The sequence below is a fragment of the Phoenix dactylifera genome, chromosome 8, assembly GCF_051530095.1.
Source record: "Phoenix dactylifera cultivar Ajwa chromosome 8, Ajwa_hap1_PhDact_Kaust_v1.1, whole genome shotgun sequence".
Taxonomy (NCBI): domain Eukaryota; kingdom Viridiplantae; phylum Streptophyta; class Magnoliopsida; order Arecales; family Arecaceae; genus Phoenix; species Phoenix dactylifera.
In genome coordinates, this window is record NC_143197.1 from 26,595,160 (window position 1) to 26,617,320 (window position 22,161).

General features: G+C 36.5%; 2 protein-coding genes and 1 non-coding gene across 3 annotated transcripts; all 3 read left to right on the top strand.

The window, feature by feature from the left end:
* Window positions 1–3,271: 3,271 nt before the first annotated feature.
* TRNAA-UGC (transfer RNA alanine (anticodon UGC)) lies at window positions 3,272–3,344 on the top strand. The gene has a single exon. It is a non-coding gene; the product is annotated as a tRNA-Ala (tRNA).
* Window positions 3,345–4,190: 846 nt separating this feature from the next.
* LOC103709064 (uncharacterized) lies at window positions 4,191–10,449 on the top strand. The gene is made up of 8 exons (XM_008794243.6): window positions 4,191–4,946; window positions 5,033–5,221; window positions 5,323–5,421; window positions 5,575–5,676; window positions 8,825–8,956; window positions 9,049–9,186; window positions 9,312–9,539; window positions 9,929–10,449. Exons 1-8 carry the CDS (start codon window positions 4,503–4,505, stop codon window positions 10,319–10,321), a joined length of 1,725 nt encoding a protein of 574 aa, XP_008792465.4. The 5' UTR covers window positions 4,191–4,502; the 3' UTR covers window positions 10,322–10,449.
* Window positions 10,450–17,987: 7,538 nt separating this feature from the next.
* LOC103709065 (ethylene-responsive transcription factor WRI1-like) lies at window positions 17,988–21,051 on the top strand. Its single transcript, XM_026805357.4, has 7 exons — window positions 17,988–18,205; window positions 18,366–18,448; window positions 18,647–18,655; window positions 18,874–18,962; window positions 19,061–19,185; window positions 19,319–19,395; window positions 20,267–21,051. The coding sequence occupies exons 1-7, from the start codon at window positions 17,997–17,999 to the stop codon at window positions 20,686–20,688; spliced, it is 1,014 nt and encodes a 337-aa protein (XP_026661158.3). The 5' UTR covers window positions 17,988–17,996; the 3' UTR covers window positions 20,689–21,051.
* Window positions 21,052–22,161: the final 1,110 nt, after the last annotated feature.

The following is a 22,161-nucleotide window of genomic DNA, read 5'->3' on the forward strand; positions in this document are numbered from 1 at the left end:
CCTATGAGGAGTCCAATGTTCAATCCTAATGGTGAGACGCTACCACTGTATTGAGAGAGAGAGAGAGAGAGATGCCCCTTGGCTGCTCAGTTTGCAATGAGTTTGGCTAGGAGTCCTATCATGCATGATTAAATTCTCAAAATAAAAATGTGAAGTTTTGACCTTAGGGTTAATTATTTGGATGATATGTTTGCACCTACATAATTGAATCATTTATTTAGGCTTAACAAATTTAGCTCAGAAATCACAGACAATAAAGATTTTAAGCAAATAAATGCTCTTACAAACAAATGATAGTTGAACTACCTTAACTTTAACAACATACTGTAAACCCTAAACCAAATGAAGTGAAGAACCATGTGCTACAATTATGATGCTCTCAAGCTACTTTTGATACAAGATTTGTTTCACTTCCTGTCGATTATTTGCTTTAGCTTTTTATGTCTATTTCCCACATATCAAATGCATCTTCTGGAAAGATATATAATTGTAAAGGAAAAGAAAACAGCACCAGTTCGGGCCTTTTTACAATAGGGACGCAAGAGATAAAAAGAAAAGAGCATTTTCCCTTCTGTTAACCCTTCAAATTGAAGGGATTATAAATTTATAATAATGACAGTGATGAGGGATGGTGCTAATAATGATATTTGGCAATGATTAACCTCTTAGAATTACATAATCCCTTATGCAACCTTTCCCAAATTAAGCTTACATGACCTACGTTCAAACATATCAGAATCTCCCACTTATATTTAAGTTACATGCCATGAGCTATATTAAACTCGTGACGAGGAGATCGTCGCTGGGTCCTCCAAGGGCATGCACACTATGGACGTTTAAAATTTCCTCAGGCGTCGGTCCCCGGTACGTATGAATCCTTCATGTCTCCTCCTGCTGCTAAAAGAACCACCAAATATGATTGCAGTGCTTGTTGCTTTCTTGCTAAGGGACCATTCAAAATTCTAGACCCCCCACGCCCCCACCCCCTATTAGAAGAAAAAGGAATCCAGGTTCCACCAAAGGACTCTCTCTCTCTCTCTCTCTCTCTCCCTCCTTCTCTAGAGAACTTTTCTTTCAACAGAAGGTTTTCTTCTCTTAATTTGAATTGCAAAACATAAAAATATTTGGGGTTGGAGGAATCTCGTTCTGGTATTAAGAATGACATGGCAAAGATATGCGAAATTCTGCATTTATTGTTTTAGAAAATATTAAGAGCTAGGACCCAATGTGGGATGCAATTCCAAAGTTTCTCTCCTTTTCTTTTCACTGTTTTTTTTTAAAGTACTCCAGCTTATTAGACAGAAAAGCATTTGAGGTCCCATAATTTCAAGATTTCATGATCGAAATTAAGGTGTCACGTAGTATTGGTCCGAAGACTTGTCTGGCAGCACCTTTGTTTTCACGCTCCCATGTCTAATGGCATCTAATATATATCATGTCACTGCATGGATGGCTCAATTGTATTCTTTCATATAGAATTTTCTTAGTTGACTGTTTTTTTGTTATATTGAGATAGGCCCAAGGTGGACAACCTACACGAAAATGTCGTCATCCAACAAAATGGAAAGAAAAAAAAAAGCCCCCCTCCACTAATATATATATATATATTTGGTACGGTAAGAGGCATAGCCTGAAATAAGTTAAAATCTTACAAAATAAACACCCGAGCAATCAACTAATAGTAAGTGCTGCAGCAAACAAGGGATTTGGTCCCTAATATAAAGATCCCTACTAAACTTCTATGTATGTGCAACAACCCAGTCTGCCGCCTGATTAGCCTCATGGTAGACATAGAATATATCTTTTTTCATTGAAGGTGATCTTTAAGGGGCTCGTTTGGTTCGTGGGAAACATTTTTCCTCCTAAAAATATGATTCCTGAGAAACAAATTCCTAGGAAGAAAATGCATAGGAAAGTACTTTTGGCATATTTGGTTCACCATGGGAAAGTGATAAATTTCCAAAGTGCTTATGTTTGGTTGGTCATCCACTTTTCTGGAAAAGTTATGTATAATTCCTATTATACTCTTAATAAAAATTAAGTTTTTAATGCCTCTTTAATGCTGAAGGGCCTTTTTGGGAAAAAATAAAAATGGAGTGATTCCCGCCTCATGAAAAAGTAACTTTTCCGTTAAATGTGGGAATTATATTTCCATGTAAATACAACTTTCTCATCTTTCTTCTTTGAAAACTCCAACCAAACAAGAGGCATCTCATTACTTTTCCATTGACCACACTTTCCTCCCTTTTTTTTCCCACGAACCAAACGAGCCCTAAGTAACAGGTGACCTGCACATTTAGGTGATAAGGGGTTCCTAATCCTACCAATAACTGTAGACGAGTCGCCTTTAAGCCCACCTTTCGATGCTTTAAGATGAAGCCACAGGCCCACAGTTCTGCCCAACCGCCTAGAAGCTCGGCCATCGGCACCATGCATGCACTGGTTTAACCTCAATTCAGCTACTCTAATCAATGTACCGAGCATCTTTGATAATAAAAGCCGCTGCTGGGTAAGTATTAGATATTAGGAACATTAAGATTCTCCTAACTAACAACACCTAGGGGGCAGGGTGTACCCAGTGGGCATATATTGGAGAAATAGAAGGCTGAGAAGAATTAGGCAACATATCCTAGTTCCCTGACAATGCTGAAAGGCCCTAATTGCCACTATATTGAATAGAGATCATCTACAAAATATACCACAGACCTTACTGGTTGTAGAGGGCTTACCATTACATGTTCAAACAGTCATTGATTCCTTGCTTTCCATAGTGACCACAAAATATATAAGCATAGAGCCTTATTGCCCCTCTCTACGAAGGCACTGGTTAGAATATTAATTTTTGTAGTGCCAGCAAAGAGATGGGCACTGGCAACAAATGTATGCAATCGTGAAAGACCGACCAGCAAGTTTGTGCAAAGACACAGTGAATGGAAACATACTTAATTAATGTCCTCCTACTGATCAGAACATAGCTCACAAAAACCATCATCCGGCCTAATCCTCCTAGCGAGCAGGGGGATTCCACTGTTTTATGTTGGAGCTTGCATCCGATTTGCATGGGACTCTTGGGTAGTTAAGTACACTATACCCATTAGAAAATTTAAGGAAGGTTGTTGCTATAAAATTTACTATTTTATTTTGCTTCGAGAGCCATGGAGATGGATAAATAAGTAATTTTGACATACCTAGCAAAATCTTTTTTTTTTTTTTTTCGCTACAAGTCTAATGTAATTACATCACTTTTATCTATAGGGAAAGGCTCCCAACTGGGGATGTAGCTCAAATGGTAGAGCGCTCGCTTTGCATGCGAGAGGTACAGGGTTCGATCCCCTGCATCTCCAATTTGCCTTTTTCTTTATATTTATAATTTTTTATTCATTTGCAAGTTTTTTCTGTCGCATAACGGTCAGTTGGGTACGTATACAACCAACCATGAGGAAAGCCCAACGTGACGTCACCTTATTTTTATACCTTAACAAAGATATGACTAGCCTGCTAACTTACTTACACTGTAAATTTGACCTTAAACTAGACATTTAGGTAGAGTCTTAAAAATCCGTTGAATCACCGTGCCTCTTTAATAACTGCATAAAGTTTTTGTTCGTAATTTGTCCTTTTAATTTACATATAAATTACATTATTCTTGCAATATATTATCATCCCATAACTATATTTTGTAAAATTTGTATATATTCCATTTTTAGTGAATATACTTTTGCGAAACTAAGAGCTACATAAAGTACAATATCTTTTCTATTTATATATAAACTACATTATTCTCATAGTATAAAATCATCAGTCACATATCATGTCTTTGTTGTACAAACTAAAAATATTCCAATAAATTAGGCGCTTGAACCATAATAAGTATATTTTTATATATTTCATTGTTAGTGAATATATTTCTGAGAAACGAAGTACATTGAATAATTCACAAACACTAGATAAGGGACAAAAAAAAAATATATTACATATTCGCGAGTTGACTAATAGCATGTAAAATACTACTCACGGTTTAATAAATACGTACATAAATCATTTTACAATGAATATAACCTATTGATAATTACTAGTCTAATCTTGATCTTTTTTTCCCCCAACATTTAACCCACCACTATCCTTGTTATTCTGGTGCATTATCACTAAAAAAAAATACTTAGATGGTTAATCCACTTCCATAAAACTATAAGCCACATGGTGCAGTATCAGAGACCAATTGGGGCATATTTGTACAGCTCGGTCCCTCCCCCTTTCCTCAAAGATTCCATTTCCAGCCCAAAGCGACCTCCTCTCCTCCCCTGTTCCGCGTTCAACCCCTTCTCCCTTTCGGATCCCTTCACCAAAACCCTCTAAATCCTCCTCGAAAGCCGTTCCTAGGGCTTTCCGATCCTTAAAAACAGCCTCTTGTTGGCCTCCCCTGCTGCATTGGTTCCTCCGGCTCGAATCCAAAGGTCAAACCTTTGCGAGGTTTCATCTTTCTCGCTGGATTTCGCTCGAAAATGTCGGCCTCGGCCTTCAAATCGGCGTCCAAGAGGGGGAGCTACGCGTCCTCTTCTCGTACCATTTCTAGCTCAAAGGATCGGCCCACAGAGGATTCCCGGAAGAAGATCCCCAATCGGAGGTCGAGGAGCGTGAGCGCCGTACCGAGAAGTTATGCCAAGCCACCGCTGGCTTCGTCCGTGGTGTCGGAGTACTCGAATACGAGGGATAATCCCCTGTTCGGCTGCTCAAGTTCGTCGTCGCCGGAATCTGAAGGTAGGGTTAGTGCTACGAAAGGGGGTAGTGATGTTTCTGGAAGCAGGAAAGGGCGGTCGATGTCGAGAAGCTCGGGTATTGGGGCTGAAGGCTCGGGCAGTCGGAGTGAATCCGGTCGGAGTTTGTCGAGGATTGGTACCGGGAGGCGGCTCCGGTCCGTTTCGAGGGGGCACCATGGGAATTCTGAGGTTTGAACGTATTCATGTCAAAATTTGATTTCTGGTTGAAGCTTATGCGTTGTGTTTGAGGCTTCATTCTTATTTTTTTCAATCAGAATGAAATAGAACATGGATATGGGTCATCTTCAAGTTTGAGAAACACAGAGACAGGTAGCTTTTCACACAATGGTCATGAGAAGAAGACCGACATGGCTGTGAATGACTTTGAACTGCCGGAACAAACGAGGAATTTGCAAACATGGACAAGTAGGCACCCAATTTCTGAGACGTGGGATACCTCTAGTGTGAGTCACTAATGGATTATTAAAGCCTTTTTTGTTGATTATTAGTAGTCGAATTTGTGTGATCTGTAGATGTATAATATAGTTGGTTTGGACTCTTTAAGACATGCACGCTAGTTCGGAATTGGGAGGATGGGATTTCAACAAGTTCTTTGTCTGAATCAGAGGAGGCAACTATCAGGGCATTCTGCGAAGAGATGAAGGTGCTTTTGATTCTTTCAGTTGTCATTTGTAGCTAATGCATAAGGTTACTATTCAGGATGTTTACATTTTAGATCTTCAGTTGTAACTCTTGATGTCATTGGTTTATTACCCTGATTTAAGGTTTATTTGTCTATGGTTGTGAATCTTTTCAGATTGACCAATCCTCTGAGGATACTGGAACTGATGGAATATATGAAACTGTTCGGTCAGAAGTACGCAGAGCGGTTTCTGAGATTAGAAATGACCTTGAGAATGTAAGCTAGATTATTTTTACATCCTGCAGTTATAGGTTCTATAATTTAATATATTGAAAACATCCAAACATGTTTCCGTAGCTTTATTCCATCTATCATGTACTTGTATAATTTCTTAGTTTAACCTCAAAAGTTCTGGAATAAGTGCCTTTAAAGAAAGTGCCTGAATGTTGTCAATGATAAAACTTCTAGCCAACTCCAGAAACTATGCAGCCATATGAAAAAAGGCATCTGATATGACAGATATTCAACAATAAAGGACAAGCGCGAGGTAATGGTGACAAGTTGTGAACAAAGGAAATAGATGATGGGCATGAAAGCTGATAAGGTGATAAACATGACGGTTGACTGAAAGTTCTTCATTTACTAGATGAAAGCTTTCTCATAGGGATGATAGTTTGTTGTATAGAGATACCATCTCAAGATCAGTCAAATCTGGAAGCAAGCATGCAATATGATTACAGACAACATCAGTCATATGGATCTGATGTCTTAGGTTATTTTAACATGCTAACTTGTCCTATTGAGAAGCATGAAGATCGAAACACAAGGTTTGATGTGCCAATGATGTTGCTATTCTAGTCATTGAATTGATTAATTAGAAGAATATAAATGGTGCGATGTGATTGCATGAATGTCTTCCCTCGTCATCTTAGTCAGTCCAAACCTTATGTCAAACAAGCTGGTGCAATTGAAAATATCTTGGAGGTTATACGTGATGATTTGTCTTTTGGAGAGGTGTTCCTAGCTGTGAAGGAGTCTTGGTTATCAGCTTTATGGAGAAGTTAACAATAACTTGGAAATTGATAGCCATCAAATCTTTTCAACATTTATTTTGTTTTCTCTCTGTCAAGATACTTGTGTCGTATGCGAAGAAAGGAGCAGTTAACTACTCAAACATTTTAGAGCACGTGCAAGAACATTACTTTTCCTGATTTGAAGATCAGGCTGGGGGTTGGTAAAAGCTCAGCTAATGCCTTCTGTTCGTGATCCTATACATGGCCTACCACATTAAATATGTCAGTCAGAGAAGGATTTTGGCCAGAGTTATGAAAAGAGCTTACAAATTTGACAAAGATATCATCTCATATCGATGTCAAATATCTTTATTTGGTTCATAGGACATGCATAAGATGCTACAATAGTTAATGTGGACACGTTATATCTGAATTAGTCTAGCAAGTTAATGAAAGTACCTTTGGAAATTTTGTGTGATGTAGAATAGGTTTTGTTGGCCTTGTTCGGAAAAATGTGATTCATGAGAATATTGCATCGATTTGCTCATGTTAGTTAGACAATAGCAAAAAGCATAATATGGTTCATCATTTGTCATTCTTCAAACCACAAAAACCATGGCGAGCAATCTTTCTTCTTTTCTGAATTCATTGCAGCAGTTGAATCCTTTGCCAATTCACTCATGGCAAACATTCTCATCTAAAGCAGGAGACTGCATTCAACTATCTACACTATGAAGCAAGAGCTGGTTTGCCCATGTATGATTTCATGCTGGTGACATGGTTATGGTGAAGTTAAGTCTATAAATTATATTTGAAGGTTTCAGTTTAGAAGTTCAAATTATAGAGAATTAAGCCTTTATGCTTGGTGTTAGACTTGCACGAATGTTAAGGATTTTTTGTTATATCTTTAATGGTTATCATGAAGATGAGGGAGGATCTAGCCTTATACTCTCCTCTTATACCTGAGTTTGAAGAACTAATTGTAGATGTACTAGAACATTAAATTCTTGCAGCTCATTGTGGATGTTATACTACCCTTCTATTAATCAAGATAGCATCGAAAGAATGATCAGGGCCTGTTTGGATTTTTCTGTAGGATTGGGCTGAAAATCCTGTAAGATTCATGAATTAGGCTGGTAGAACCAGTAAGATCACAAGCTACAAGCTGGGCTAAGTTTATATTCATAAAATACCCAGGAATAGCTTTGGAGTGGGCTGGCCTTGGAGTGGGCTGGCCTGAATCCTTTTGAAAAAAAAAAAGACCTTAGTAGGTCTTTTTTTCTCCTCTCTGCAGGAATGGGCTGGGAAAGATCTAGCTAACATGGGCTGGACTAGGCCTTATATTCTATAATCCTAGAAATCTTGTTTCAAACCCTGAGGACCCAATAGGACTATCCAAACAGGCCCTCAAAGTGACCCTAAAACTGTAAGTATAATTTCAACCCGAGAGGTCCTCCTCCAGGTATTTGACTGGTTAATAAGAGCTTTCTCAAATTCTTGTTGGTGTCCAGAGGGTCTACATATGTTGCATGGCTATCTAAAATCATTGTGCATTGACTGGATCATGATTCATCCGCATTATTCACCCCAAAACTTGCTAGAGCTAAATCTGATATGGTTACATGGAAGCTAGATCATGATAGTCTATATTACTTTATCATTGTCGCAGTCTAATGGTTACAAAAGCATTTTAATATGTTTATATTGGAAGCTTTCATTGTCGCATCTGAAAAAAGTTTACAAGGAAGCTAATGTCTCGAAATTTCATATCTGATTGACTTAATCCAAAGATGCCCAACATTTGCAAACTGAGGAAAAAAGAAATACCTGATAATTGTCTTTTCAGGATTTAATTAATTCCACTTCTTTTTCCTGATTATTTATCACTACCTTCAAAATATGAGTCTCTGAGGACAATGAAAATAAACTTTATTGTATGTCATTGCATATACTGGTTGGATCATTCTGTGCATCATTAATCATTAGATTTATTTGTTTTATATATCAATCTAATTATGGAAAAGAAAAAGAAATATACTAATCCAAATTGCTTTCCTATACAAGGAACAAATAAAATGAAAACTTCGGTTCCTTTGAATATATGTTGCTCGAATTGGCAGTTCTTTCTCTCACATGTAGCTCATCAGTTCCATCATATTAAAACATGTGAGAAGTTACATCTTTGGTCTTAAAAGCACTTGTTGAACCTAACAGATCATATTGACATGTGGAATGTCAAGAATCCCTTGTTTACTTTTACATGAGCATCTCTTGAATTATGCAGTACTTTGAGAACAGGAATTTTACCTTAAATCTTATTAGTTGCTTTCTTTTACCTGTTTGCAAGTATCGTATATCTCTCTGGCACTTTTGCTTGCATCATTGATAAACTATGTTATACCTTTTATCAGGCTATCCGGATGAAGAACCCTGCAATCATTACAACGGAAGATATTGCAGATATCCCTCCTGAGTTGGTGAACACTGATGCAATTGAGCTAGTCTCTGACATCAGAAGGAAATATGCCTTAAAGCTTGTGCAGGTTTTACATTTGTTATCTTATATAAACTGCATTAGATTCTAACATTTTTTTAAAATTCTAATTAGAATATGCTGGTGCTATTGAACATTCAGTCCCAAGAACGTGCAAGAAAACTGCAGGCAGATTTGGCTGTTGAGGAGCAGCGTGGGCAAGAACTCAGTAGAATTCTGAAGGAGATAGTACCAGATCCTAAAAGCTCTGAGGCACGTAGATCAAGACCAAGAAGAAAGGTGAGATTGGTCTGCGTGATGGTTGCACTATTGTACATCTTCTTTTGTCTTCTTCAGCTACTACTTCCTATTTGCATGTTGATTATGATTTCTTTATCTTTATTGAGTTTCACATGTGGTTGTAGGCAAGCATAGAACGCCTTAGGATGTCGAGGTGTTTGGCAGAAGAAGCAATGAATTATTTTGATGAATGTGTCTCAATATCAACCTTTGATAGTTCTGATTTCTCATCACTAGAAGATCCACAACCAAGCTCAGTTATCCCTTCAATGGGAAGCAGTAGATTTTCCCACAATGATGGATCAACTTTTTCAGTGTCCGACTTCCCCAATAATCAACCTAACTGTCACGAGGTCTGTCTCTTCATGAACTGATGTTTTCTTATTTTTCTAGCTAATTCAGGCTAATATTTCCAAGTGAGTTGTTAAATAGACAATTCCTTGGATTAGTAAGTGTATAAAAGACAACGAATTCTACTGCAGAATACAGTTTTCTTGTTTATGTCATCTATAGGGGTCTGTAGTGATTAAACTCAAGACACTGAAAGCCTGGGCTAACAAACATCCTGCAACCATTTTGCAGCTTAATGGCATTTTTGCCTGTAGTTTTAATTCCTGAAACCATTTGCAAAGCATTAGGTTATTATCACACAGAGTAAATATTGTCACCAATATACTGTTTGTCTATTGATTTCTGACAAGGACGTTGTTTGAGCATTATGACATGTTTGTTTTCCTTACAGGAGTCGGATAACCAAACTCAATGTTCGCTAAGCATCGTGGGATCTGATCTTGCAATTAGCAGCCGCAGTGGTATTAAGGCTGATAGCCTGTTTCATGAAAATAATAATCATGATGATCTAGCGCGCTTTGATACACCGCAGAGCGGAAACGCACGGTATTCCTTTGCACATGAACCAACAGAAACTGGTGGAATTCATGACATTAGATGTTACATTAAGAAATTCAAAAAAGACCCGAAGGAAGGTCGTGAGCGTGTGAAAGTAAAATCAAGTTACAATGCTGATGACTATGATTTGATTTCATCAGAGGAAAGCTTGCTCTTTGATAAGGTGTTTCTTAAAAACAGAATAGAATCTGGAGGTTTATTTGTTTGCAACATAAGAGTTTTTTGATACCTTTGCACAATCAGCATACACATCAAGCTACATTACAAAGTCATAGTTGTAAAGTTTATGTGAAACCATCCAGTTGTGATTTATTGGCAATTTTTTTTATAATGATAATATAGTTAATTTATTCATGATCAGATTCCTATTCATGACCCAGAAATGTCTAAACACATGGCACGATGCTGACGGAACTCGGTATATTTCTGCTGCATCTGTAATTGTTTAGTGTTATATCTGAAGGTTTTTCATCTCCAAGTGATATATTTTCTGGGACCAATGTTTCTTTTCCCGTATTGTGACAGGTAGTAAGCAATAAAGCTTTTTGAATTTTGTGTTATTTATGTTGGAGCTTTCATAGGAGGGCTGGCCTATGGATCCTTTCTGCATTTTCGCTTTCATGAAGGTCAAATCTACAATAGATAGAACTTTTTTGTGTTGCTTGTCATAACTTTCTACATGTGTTTTTGGGTTCTTCCTCTCTCATCCTTAAAAGGGAGGAGGAATAAATTGCACGGTTCATGTAGTTTGTCTTACTCTATTTCAAGATCTGCCGTTTTGATACTGAATAATATACCGGTGGCACATTAGCATTGTATCAATATGATATAGAATGGAATCTTTTTTACGTATGCAGTATCGTATGTCTTTCGTACTGGATATTGATACCGAACTAGAACAATATAATATGCTCTGTAATGTTGGATTCGAGTTGGTACCGTAAATTATATTTTGTTCCATATAACTGCAGATCATAGATAGTTTGTGTGGCTAATGTAAATGCTTCGTGGCCCAACCCTAGTACCAAGCTCCATCATGACGTGTCTAACTTGGCAACCTAATGTCGCACCACAGAAGGCAGAAAAAAGGTAGATGGGAAGAAGGCTAACAACCAACGCACAGCCTTCCCTGTTTTCTTCGTCCGCGGTGCACTCAAGTTTCGGATTCCAGATGTCAAAACGAAAAGCAGGTTTCGGAATAAAAACAGACGGTTTGTAACATCGACAGTCTCATGGATATAAGATCTTGCATACACTGTATAACCTAATGTCCACAGATCCCTCCTACCACCATGCATACATAACTAGGTGGCCTGATGCCTGTCAACCGCTCCTCCCGCTATACAAACATTGTCACGCCCCTGACCCGATTTTGTGAATCGGGGTTCTGTCAACCTCTCTATACTCATAGAAAATTTTTTCTACAAGCATCCAAGTCATCTCAATATAATATTATAAACATATAATGGAACAAAATGAAATAATGATATACAAACTTTATTTCAATAACTAACTCAAAATTTAGATGTTTCTCAATTCCAACATTATTTTAAGATAATATGTCAATTTAAATAAACTCTATTTTAAGATAATCTGTGCCAAAATTTGACTAGTTGTTTTTCTATATTGAACCTGATCAGACTAGTTCTCTAAATCTGTAAAAATAAAAAATCATATAATGAGCTAGACAGCTTAAAAAGCAATGGACACTTTAGCTAAATAAATCATGCAATGTAATATATAATTATTTATAGAAAATAAGCATATATGCAATACTATCATGCGAATCAAATCTTTCAAAAAAGTTAAATTTTTATTCATGAATTCTAATTTTTTTCAATTATTCAATTTACCTTATTAATCGTGAGCTATGACTACATTTTTCTTGTGGTAGGGTTATAACATTACACATCTTTTTGCAATGAGCTACGCATCATCTTATAGCAAAATTCTTCAAGACTGAGTATCTGCTTGCAGTGCATCATCTTGCGACATGACCTTCAGGATAAATTAAGTGCCAACGTACTAGCCCTCATTATTGGAGGTCGTTAACATAGCCAGATTGAAATTCAATTAGTTTAGGATTTCATATTTGAATTCGATAGAAATGTTGAAATCATGCTGTGTCAAAATTGATCAATCATATCCATAATAAGATCATATGCCATCATAATATTCCAAAATAAGTATATTCAATGATATTAAAATGCTTGCCAAATCCATACATCATGAATAATATTATTTAAAAGTTATGAATATAATACTTTTATAATTACTGATAAATTTAGAAAAAGTGAAATATTACTTATTTTGCAAGTGATTTCAAACTACCAGTCCAATCAATTTCGAGAATCCTCCTTAGATCCCGATATATGAAAATTATATGCTCATCAGAATTTATCATAGTTATTCTGAAAATAAAAATCATAAGTCCAACACCCTCATAAAGTTGACCTAGCGGAAGTGCTCGACATTCCGGTCAATCTGATTAAGATAATTTCATTGGATCATGCTCAGACTAGTGTACATATGATTTAACAGAGATCGAGAGTGACCAAATCTAACAGTGTTTGACAAGAACCATGATGGGCTGGCATGCTATCTAATGACCCTAGATACAGGACCCTTCACTAGGATCGGTCCAAAAATCACCGAGGGGTATCCTTACCGAGTCCAACAACCCTAGAGAGAAAGTAGAGAGAGAATGTCCAGGTAGAGAGAAATAATAGAGAGAAAGGAAAGGGAAGAGAGAGAAAAAAGAGAGAAAAAGAGAAAACAAGCTTCTCTCCCTCTAACTAAGAAAGAAGAAAGGAAGAAGGTGGTTGTAGGTGGTGCTTAGGATCAGGAGACCCACGATCGACCAATAGACAGCCGATGGCGATTGGTGGCCGACAGTGCCAAAACCAATCAAAATAGGGGTTCCGACCCTTTAAGCATGAAACAGAGGTATCCTAATGACTGGAACTCCAACCATGGCCATAAGCCACCACAGGAAACTGGAAAGAGACCTCGGCGACAAGCTTCGGTGGTGGAAATAGCCGAAATTGAAAAAAAAATAGGGTTGATTTCTAAAAATAGGGAAAAACAGGGTGTTACCCTTCTCGGCCAAAATCCGACGATCACCGGCTGGAATCAAAAGTTCTACAGAGTCTAGAAGAAAGAGAGGAAGGATAAATCAAGGGTGGCACGGTCCCTACTGGTTTTTTAGCGGCTTTTATCTGCGGCGACGGTGCGAATGGCGATTGACACTTGAAGAGAAAAATCGAAAAAATCTTCAGCGAAGAGCTCCAATCAAGACTGCAAATAGCCTCAGTCGTGACCAGAATCTGATCTTGAGTTAGATTTTGTTCAATGATTTTAGGAAGAAAGAAGACTCCCATCGGGAGTCTCTTCCGAACTTACATGTGCGTAGCACGTGCGTTTCTTTTTTTTTTTCCTTCATTTCTTTTCATTTGGGCCAAAATGATTGGCCGCTCAAGTGGACCGAGCTTAGTCTACGCAATTTTACAAATATATATGTAAGTCATATAAACCCTTTTTCAAACTTGAATGAATTTTTTCCGAACAATTTAATCAAGTCTTGTCACATTATGTTGGAACCATTATCTAATGCATGGACTCGATTGAAGACAAAATTTACTATCTAACTCCGCTAATCTACCTTTTATTTATTTTTTCTTTATTTCTTCCATAGTGACTCTTAATATGTAGGATTTTTGCCTACTATATGGAGATGGCAAGCATCGATGAATCTTTTTTCAAAATTATATGATTTCTCGAACAACTAAATGTAAGTATTGTAACATTATACTGGGGATATTATCTAATGCATGGCTTCCATCAAAAATAAAATCTGCTACTTTGTCTTTTTTTGAAGAATACCTCTAATTATATAAGAATTTTGCTACGATATGTATATTGCTAGCATCAATTTTTTTATTATTATTCTTGAATTTTTCCAAATAATTTAATGTAAGCCGTGTCACATTATATCAATGTAGGATTTTTGCTTGCCATGTGCATATGACTAGTGCCAATAAATTTTTCCAATGTTATACAATTTTTCAAACAATTTAATAAAATATTTGTCATATTATGTCGGGGCCACCGTATATGACACAACTTCTATCAAATACAAAATCTACTATCTAAATCCGCCACTCTATTATTTTTCCTTTTTCAGAGAGCAACTCCAGTTATGCAAGATTTTTGCATGCCACATGTAGGCTTGGGTAATGCACTTTTCAATCTTGTAGAAATTTTTTCGAACAAGTTAACTAATCAAGCTTTGTCGCATTATGTTAAGGCCACTATTCGATGCATAGCTTTTATCGTAGACAAAATCTACTATCCAGATTTGCCAGTTTGTCGTTTTTCTTTTTCTCTTTTTCTCTTTGAGAGAAACTTTGGGTATGCGGGATTTTTGCCAACCATGTATGGATGGTCAGCACCAATGAATTTCTTTTTCAATTTTGTATGAATTTTTTGAACAATTCATTACAAGTTTTTCAATTATTTCGTTTTTCCCTTTTTTTCAAAAGTGACTTTGGATATGCATGTGTATCACCCATCACATGTAGGTGGCTAATGCCAATAATTTTTTTTGTATAATTTAATGCAAAAGTCTTGTTGCATTATGTAGGAGCCTCTTTGTAAAGCATATCATCCATCAAAATACAAAATCTAGTATCTAAACCTATTAATCTATATTTTTCCTTTTTCCTTTCTTTTTCAATGGTGGCTCCGGATATGTTGGTATATCATTTACCACATGTAGATGGTTAGCGCTGGCAAACTTTTTTAAACAATTTAACGGAAGCCTTGTCGTATTATGTCAGAGCTACTATCCAATGCATATCATCCCTTGAAGACAAAATTCACTATCTAAATTTGCTAGTCTGCCTTTTTCTTTTTTCTCTTTCTCGGATATACATGTGTATCACTAGCCATGTATAGTTAGCTAGCGCTAATGATTTTTTTTGAATAATTTAATGCAAGATTTGTCGTATCATGTCAAGGCAATTATCTAATGCATAGCATCGATGGAAGAGAAAATCTACTATCCAAATCCGTTATTCTACCTTTTTCTTTTCTCTTTCTCTAGGAGCGACGATTAGTGCCAATAAACTTTATTAAACAATTTAACTCAAGCCTTGTCGTATTATATCAAAGCCATTATCCAATGCATATCATTCACCAAGGATAAAATCCACTATCTAAATCTTTCGTCCACCTTTTTTTCTCTTTCTCTAAGAGTGATTCTGGATATGCATGTGTATCACTTGCCATGTATCGATGGCTAGCACTAATAATTTATTTTTGAATAATTTAATACAACCTTTGCCATATTATGTCCGAGCAATTATCTAATGCAAAACATCTTTCAAAAGAAAAATCAACTATCTAAATCTATCATTCTACCATTTTCTCTTTCTTTGAGAGTGCCTCTGGAAATGCAAGTATATCACTTGCCATATGTAGCTAGTGCCCATAATTTTTTTTAAATATTTTAATGTAGCTTGCAATGTTATATAAGTGCAATTATCTAATGTATCAAAGACAAAAACTACCATCTAAATTTATTACTTTACATTTTTGCCTTTTTCTCGAGAGCAAGTTAAATATACAAGATTTTTGCCTACCACTGTGCAAGTGGCTAGCACCAATGATTTTCTTATGGGACATAATCTACTTCCTTATCTACTATTTCATCCCATTGAGAACCCAGCTCATATCGATAGTTGGTCTTCATCGTTAGAATGCATACAAATTTCTAACCTCTTTGTCAATGTCGATATAAACCAATTTATCTTGAGGTATTAGCCGATACCACATCAAGACATTGTCAAAAGTTTCTAATCTTTTTAAAATCTAAATAACTATTTTGATGATCCAATACTGAAAATCAACGTCTTGAAATATATTGATCTTGCTAAATACGTTGATACTTTGATTAATGTAGTCAAGGTTTAAACAATGACTTGACTTTATTATAATGAATCATTGACAAAACCATTATTATTTGTTATAATGGTTATAATGGCAACATTTGCTACATTTTTATGATTTCAATTTTTTATATTAAATAATGACTCTATAATAACTACTATAATGGCATTATAATAAAAATAAAATCATTATAAAAAAACAGCAGGTAGTGATAAAAATAACAGCCTTTTTTTTCTAATTATGATTCACATACAAAAAATTACCTTTTGTAAAGGTGAGATATTTTTTTGCAAAAAATTCGGTATCAAAAATTTGAATCTTGAAAGAAGATTAATACTGTATTAGGGAGACCATATAAACGAAAAATAATGGCCACTATTTTCATTATAATGATGAATATTATGATGAGAATCAAATAGTGACCTTTATATAAATGCATGTTACTAGTACAACATAAGAGATCCTCCCTGAAACTGTTTTAATTAATCACCATTTTATTAAAATAAGAGTAGGATTTAGGCCAGTTATATCAAGAAACTAAAGTGTTTTTGCTATGGTGCACTATTGAGATTTGTGCACTGCATGTGCCATCCATAACACATGTACAGTATATTATGTAGGATTCTCAAGATGATCATGAACGAATTGTTCGATATCTCAATTTTGATATTTGGGTCAAGATCTCAAAATATCTGAGTCTTTTAACCCAACCGACCATCTCGGTGGAGATAAATGAAAACCTCAGCTCATCATTTTCTCAAAATAAGAAAAGAAAAACAAAACCCTTGACAGAATAATTTGTCTACTTCGTCATTCCTGCCTTTATTGCCAAAGAAAAAGTCACGTAATGAACTGGCAGGCGAAGATGTGTTAAAACAAGCGGGATTGAGCACTCCAAAAGTAATTTTGTGCATGCCATCTGCATACGTTTAGAGCCTACGAGACAAACTTGAGTTTTGGCCTTTACATTACGTCATTCTAGCTTTTAGTGTTCGCTTTTCAAGTCATTCCATATATACTTATTCTCTTTTTTGCTACAAACATACTTATTCTCTTCAGGAAACAGAAAATAACATGCATGCTTCACGCTCGTCTCTTTCACACATCCTTTATATTTAAGCTCCTTTTACTAGACAATATTTTAAATTATACAACTGCTTTTATCGTGTAGCTATTATACCTTTGTCTCTATAAGCTTTCAATTTTTTCGAACACAATATAAGCTTTCAAATTTATCATGGAAAATTTTGGAACCGGTGATACAAATACTTAAATTCTGAAACCGACCCCGGTGCATTAACCTAGTAACGGCTCTTGTACCTTCAAATAAGGCCATCTCCACAATGATCAGTACCATCACGCAATTATTAGAATACCACCATTTTAAAGAGAGAGAGAGAAAAAGATTAGGCTACCATTCGTTTCAGTTTCTACTTAAATCCATCAGGTTATTTAAACGGTTACTTCTGTGTCTCTGAGAGAGAGAGAGAGAGAGAGAGAGAGATTCCAATGCAGGCCAGCCGAGCTTGAGCACAAGAGTTCAGTGGAGACCACGAGTTCCATTAGGAGCATGGGAAACCTGATGACCAAGTGTCGAGCTCTCTCACACAAGCCCATGCGGCCAACTTGCAGACCCTCGAGTCATTTGGACTCTTCTGAGCTCACTAATTAACCGTAGTTTTTTTTTTTTTTTGATAAAAAAGAGCTCCAGTAAACGTTAAACAAACTCGCAGCTTCCTCCTTTGGATCCATTTCATCACTCCAACGGTGGGGTTAAAGCCTCCTCGCGAAAAAGGCTTGAGTAATGCTAAACAGCACGCCCCCTACTTTTTCCTTCTCCACCTCCTCCCTTCACTATATATAATCCTCTCTTTGGTGAACCACCATCAACCAAACCAGTAGTATAGTGAGAAAAAAACCCGTCCTTTCTTAGGTACTAGAACATTACCCTCATGAAGAAGTCTCCTCCCTCTCCTCCTCTTCCACCATCTCGTTCCTCTTCCTCTTCACCATCCAACTATGCACCCCTTTCTTCTCCTAATATGATCCCTGTTAACAAGAGCAAGAAGTCGAAGCCAAAACACAAGAAAGCTAAGAACTCAGATACAGCCCATGTGGAAAGTAGTAGGAGAAGAAGCTCTATCTACAGAGGAGTCACAAGGTAAACCAGATAAAAGAAACTAGATTTTTTCTTTCTTCTTTCTAAGGTGGCTTTAAATAAACCTTTTCTTTTCTGATTTGAGATTATTTTCTGCCATATACATATATGTGTGTGTATATATATATGTCATTTGATGCTAGTTTTGGATTAATGTCCCTAGGCACCGAGGGTCCGGGAGGTATGAAGCTCACCTGTGGGACAAGAACTGGCAGCACCCGGTCCAGAACAAGAGAGGCAAGCAAGGTAGAGAGGACCAACACTGATCTTGGGATAAAAGAAATAAGAAGTTGACGGTTGTTCATTATTATTAGTAGTAGTATTTTGCTTGCTTCTGGCTCATTTTTTTAGAGCCACATTCTCATGAGTTGTTTCCTTTTTTCTTTTCTTGGGATCTGCCTGGCGATCTGGATGGGTATCACCCCTTGATGCCTCATGTCGTAGTTTACTTGGGTAAGTCACGAGATTATACCACTTTTATGGCGTTCCTTTGATTCCCACTACTAATATTCATGAAGCACAAAACCATATGTCTATTTTCTAATTGGAGTCTGTTACTTTTCTTATAGTTTATGTGATTTCATGGATGGTCGATATGTTCATTACCACATCTAACCTTTCTTTCTTTCTTTTTTTTGTTTGGTTCACAAAAATGGTTTGATGTGGTGTAGGAGCCTTTGATGATGAGTTGGACGCAGCCCGAGCTCATGACCTGGCTGCCCTTAAGCTCTGGGGTCCGGGGACAATTTTAAACTTTCCTGTAACATCTCTTTTTGTGAACAATATATATATATATATATTTATATTTACATTATTTTATATGAATGTTTTCTTATAAAATTTTTATATTGAATGCAGGTGGAAATGTACAGAGAAGAGTACATGGAGATGCAAACCTTGTCATATGAAGAGGTGCTGGCGTGTCTTAGGCGCAGGAGCAACGGCTTTGCCAGGGGTATCTCTAAGTACCGTGGGGTGGCCAGGTTACTAATAATATCTTGATTATCTTATCTTTAACATTCTATTATCTAATATTATATTTAAAAAATGGTTTTCAAAGGTCATTAGACTTTTTTGATGGTGGCATCTGATCGACATTGCCGGACTCCATGGCAGGCATCACAAAAACGGCCGGTGGGAGGCCAGGCTTGGCCAGGTCTTCGGCTGCAAGTACATCTACTTGGGAACATACGGTATATTTTCTCACCCTCGTGCTCTCCAATTTTTTTCTTTTTTTTGGCTAATAGTCATCGTTGTCCAAGATCATCTTCATCGATCGTTCAGTAGCTAGTATAGTCATATTTTTTTTCTTCCTTAATTCATTATTTCACAAGTTTCTCAAAATGAGGCTCATCAAAATAAGAAGTATAATAAAATAACTAGATGCATCACTTGGGAGCATGTAAGGTTCAAAATTTTACTTGGTTGCGTTTAAGATTTTTGACTGCTAAAAGTTATGTGTGGAAACTCTTTTAATACATATCTGCTTTTTAAAGTTAAAAAATAGTATGTTTTCAATTAGATCTTATTAATGTTTTATCGATTAATATGACCACTACCCTTTGCTAGTCGCACGTAAGATGCATGTGCATTCATTCTATACTGTTGGAGTCTTGGAGCTCCACCTCTTGCTCATCCGGGGTGTGTAGGCTTGAGCTTTCACGTGCTTGAGCTTGTACACCTTTTTTTTTTTTTTTTTTTTGTCTATGACTTCATTCTCTTCTCTTTTTTTTTGAGTACATCGGCATCGGCAGTTCATACATAACAGATGTGGGACTTGCCCAAAAAGTCAAAAAGTAAAATAGACTGTAAGAAAGATAGGACAGAAGCCTGCTCCACGGCATTCTTATATTCGTTGCTTAACACTTCGAATTCTTCCGTGTGAGAAGATCACATGGACCATGCAAGTAGATCCAGACAAGAGATGCGACAGTGGCATCACACCTTGCCACGAGATAATAATGATCAATTAAAGTGAAATAATTACTTATTTATTTCCATTAGGGAATCATTAATACATAAGTGGATATTTTTGTATAGGACTAACACCTTTTTCTTCTATAGCAACTGAAGAGGAGGCTGCCCAGGCTTATGATTTAGCTGCTTTGGAACACAAAGGGCCAAACATAGTGACCAACTTTGCTAGCAGTATCTACATGGATTGCCCACGGCCATGCATGCAGCTACCTGCGAAGCCTCCGATGGAGTCAGCACAAGAAAACCCTGGGGTTGTGCAGATGGAAGCAACCGAGTCCATCGATCAGACCGTGCCAAATGACGACATGCTGGAGATCTCGTGGACCTTCGGCATGGACCATGACTTCAATGAATATCCTCCTCTTGATGTCGCAATGGAGGGCGACCTGCATGACATCTTTAACAGTCTCGACTTCGAGGAGAACATTGAGCAGTTCTTTGAAGGGTTCGAGACCTTTGGAAGCAATGAGAGCAGAGGTGATGGTTCCAGTGCAAGCGAGGGTGCCTAGGAGAGGAGAGTTGTTTGAAGGTGGAGGACATGCATGGCATCTCAAGTGAACTCGGTCTCCTGCCCCACTCAAAGTAGTGTCTGCTTTCAGAAATCTTGTTTCTCTGTGGGTCTGTCTTTGTGTTTGAGGGTGTATTGGTGGGGTTGGTTTGAGTCAGGAGTCTGGTACTACTGTTGAATCTGTCATAGGGAATGCTCAGTTCTAGTTCTAGTTTTAGTTTTTTTTTTTTTTCAGTCGGGAGTCTGGTACTTTTGTTGAATGTTGTGGTGTGCTTCTTTTTAAGTTTTTGTTCTTGCTTTTGGAGTCCGTCGTGTTTATGCTTTGATATAATGGGGAATGTTGGCAGACAAACTTAATATATGGTAATCTCATTCTCCCATTAAATCTCTCTTGTGCTTCTTTCATCGAATTATTCAACCAACTTTCACCGGTCGCGAGATAAAAGACCGTCGAACTGCCTCCTTACGAAGTGGTCCTTCGTCTCTCTCTCAAGTGGGCAAATATTTATCCATTGCTATTTGATTAAACATGATGAGACCACCAGTGAAACTAGATAAATGGATATTAAGAAGGTCAAGTCCACTGTATGCCCCCTTAGGAGCAAAATCTCTATTTTAACAGGTGGTCCTTTTTGTTGACTGCACTGCTGCTTTGCAACCATATAAAAGTGGCTTAATTTTTCCATTTTTTGAATCTAAAAACAAACCTTGTTAGACTTCTCTTTTCAAAAATTTGAAGTATGCTAGACTTTTATAGAAGAAGAGACTCTAAAACTTCTAAAAAAGATATGCTAGTATACATTTACTAATAATACTCAAGAAAGGAGGAAGAGAGATACTTTTGAGCATAGAGACAAATGTAAAATATAACATATTAGATTTTAAGTAATTTAAATTAATTAACTTTAGATATTTTAAAATTTAGGTTTTAGTTCAATAATCTGAAATCTAAAATTTTAGCAGCCACAAATAGCTATATGTGCATATAACTAGTTGTATATAGAATAGCTTAAATTCTCAATTTTTGAATTCCAAAAATAATCCTAATGAATGCTTTGATAAAGAACTAAAATATTTTTATGATAGTCTTAATTAAATTTCTCTCTTAAAAGATGTAAAACATGTCACAACTCTATAGAAGAAGGGATTTTAATATTGCTGAAAAAAACATTTGCTTTTCTAAAATACCATTCCTATTTTTATATGTAGTTAGTTATAATACACTTGCACATGCACGTAGCTGCTATAGGTTTTAGATTCGGAATTATTCAACTAAAATAATACTTAAGAGCATACTCACTCATTAACACTGATTAGCAAGAAAGAAAGAATTCAAAAACTTCTTTTAAATAAGATATTCTAATATATCTAGACTCTTACAACTTTCAAAGGAGAAATACATGCTTGCCAAAGATATGAACCTGAGAAATAATTTGTTAAAAAGATTAATTATAAATTAATTATTTTCAAATCA

What these genes read in the sequence shown, in the direction of transcription:
- LOC103709064 (XM_008794243.6), top strand. Translation starts at nt 4,503, where the DNA reads ATGTCGGCCTCGGCCTTCAAATCGGCGTCCAAGAGGGGGAGCTACGCG. An exon ending in ATGCCTTAAAGCTTGTGCAG is followed by an intron (nt 8,957 to 9,048) that starts GTTTTACATTTG and finishes TTGAACATTCAG; the next exon opens with TCCCAAGAACGTGCAAGAAA. An exon ending in ATCAACCTAACTGTCACGAG is followed by an intron (nt 9,540 to 9,928) that starts GTCTGTCTCTTC and finishes TTTTCCTTACAG; the next exon opens with GAGTCGGATAACCAAACTCA.
- LOC103709065 (XM_026805357.4), top strand. Translation starts at nt 17,997, where the DNA reads ATGAAGAAGTCTCCTCCCTCTCCTCCTCTTCCACCATCTCGTTCCTCT. An exon ending in ATCTACAGAGGAGTCACAAG is followed by an intron (nt 18,206 to 18,365) that starts GTAAACCAGATA and finishes TAATGTCCCTAG; the next exon opens with GCACCGAGGGTCCGGGAGGT. An exon ending in GGACAATTTTAAACTTTCCT is followed by an intron (nt 18,963 to 19,060) that starts GTAACATCTCTT and finishes TATTGAATGCAG; the next exon opens with GTGGAAATGTACAGAGAAGA.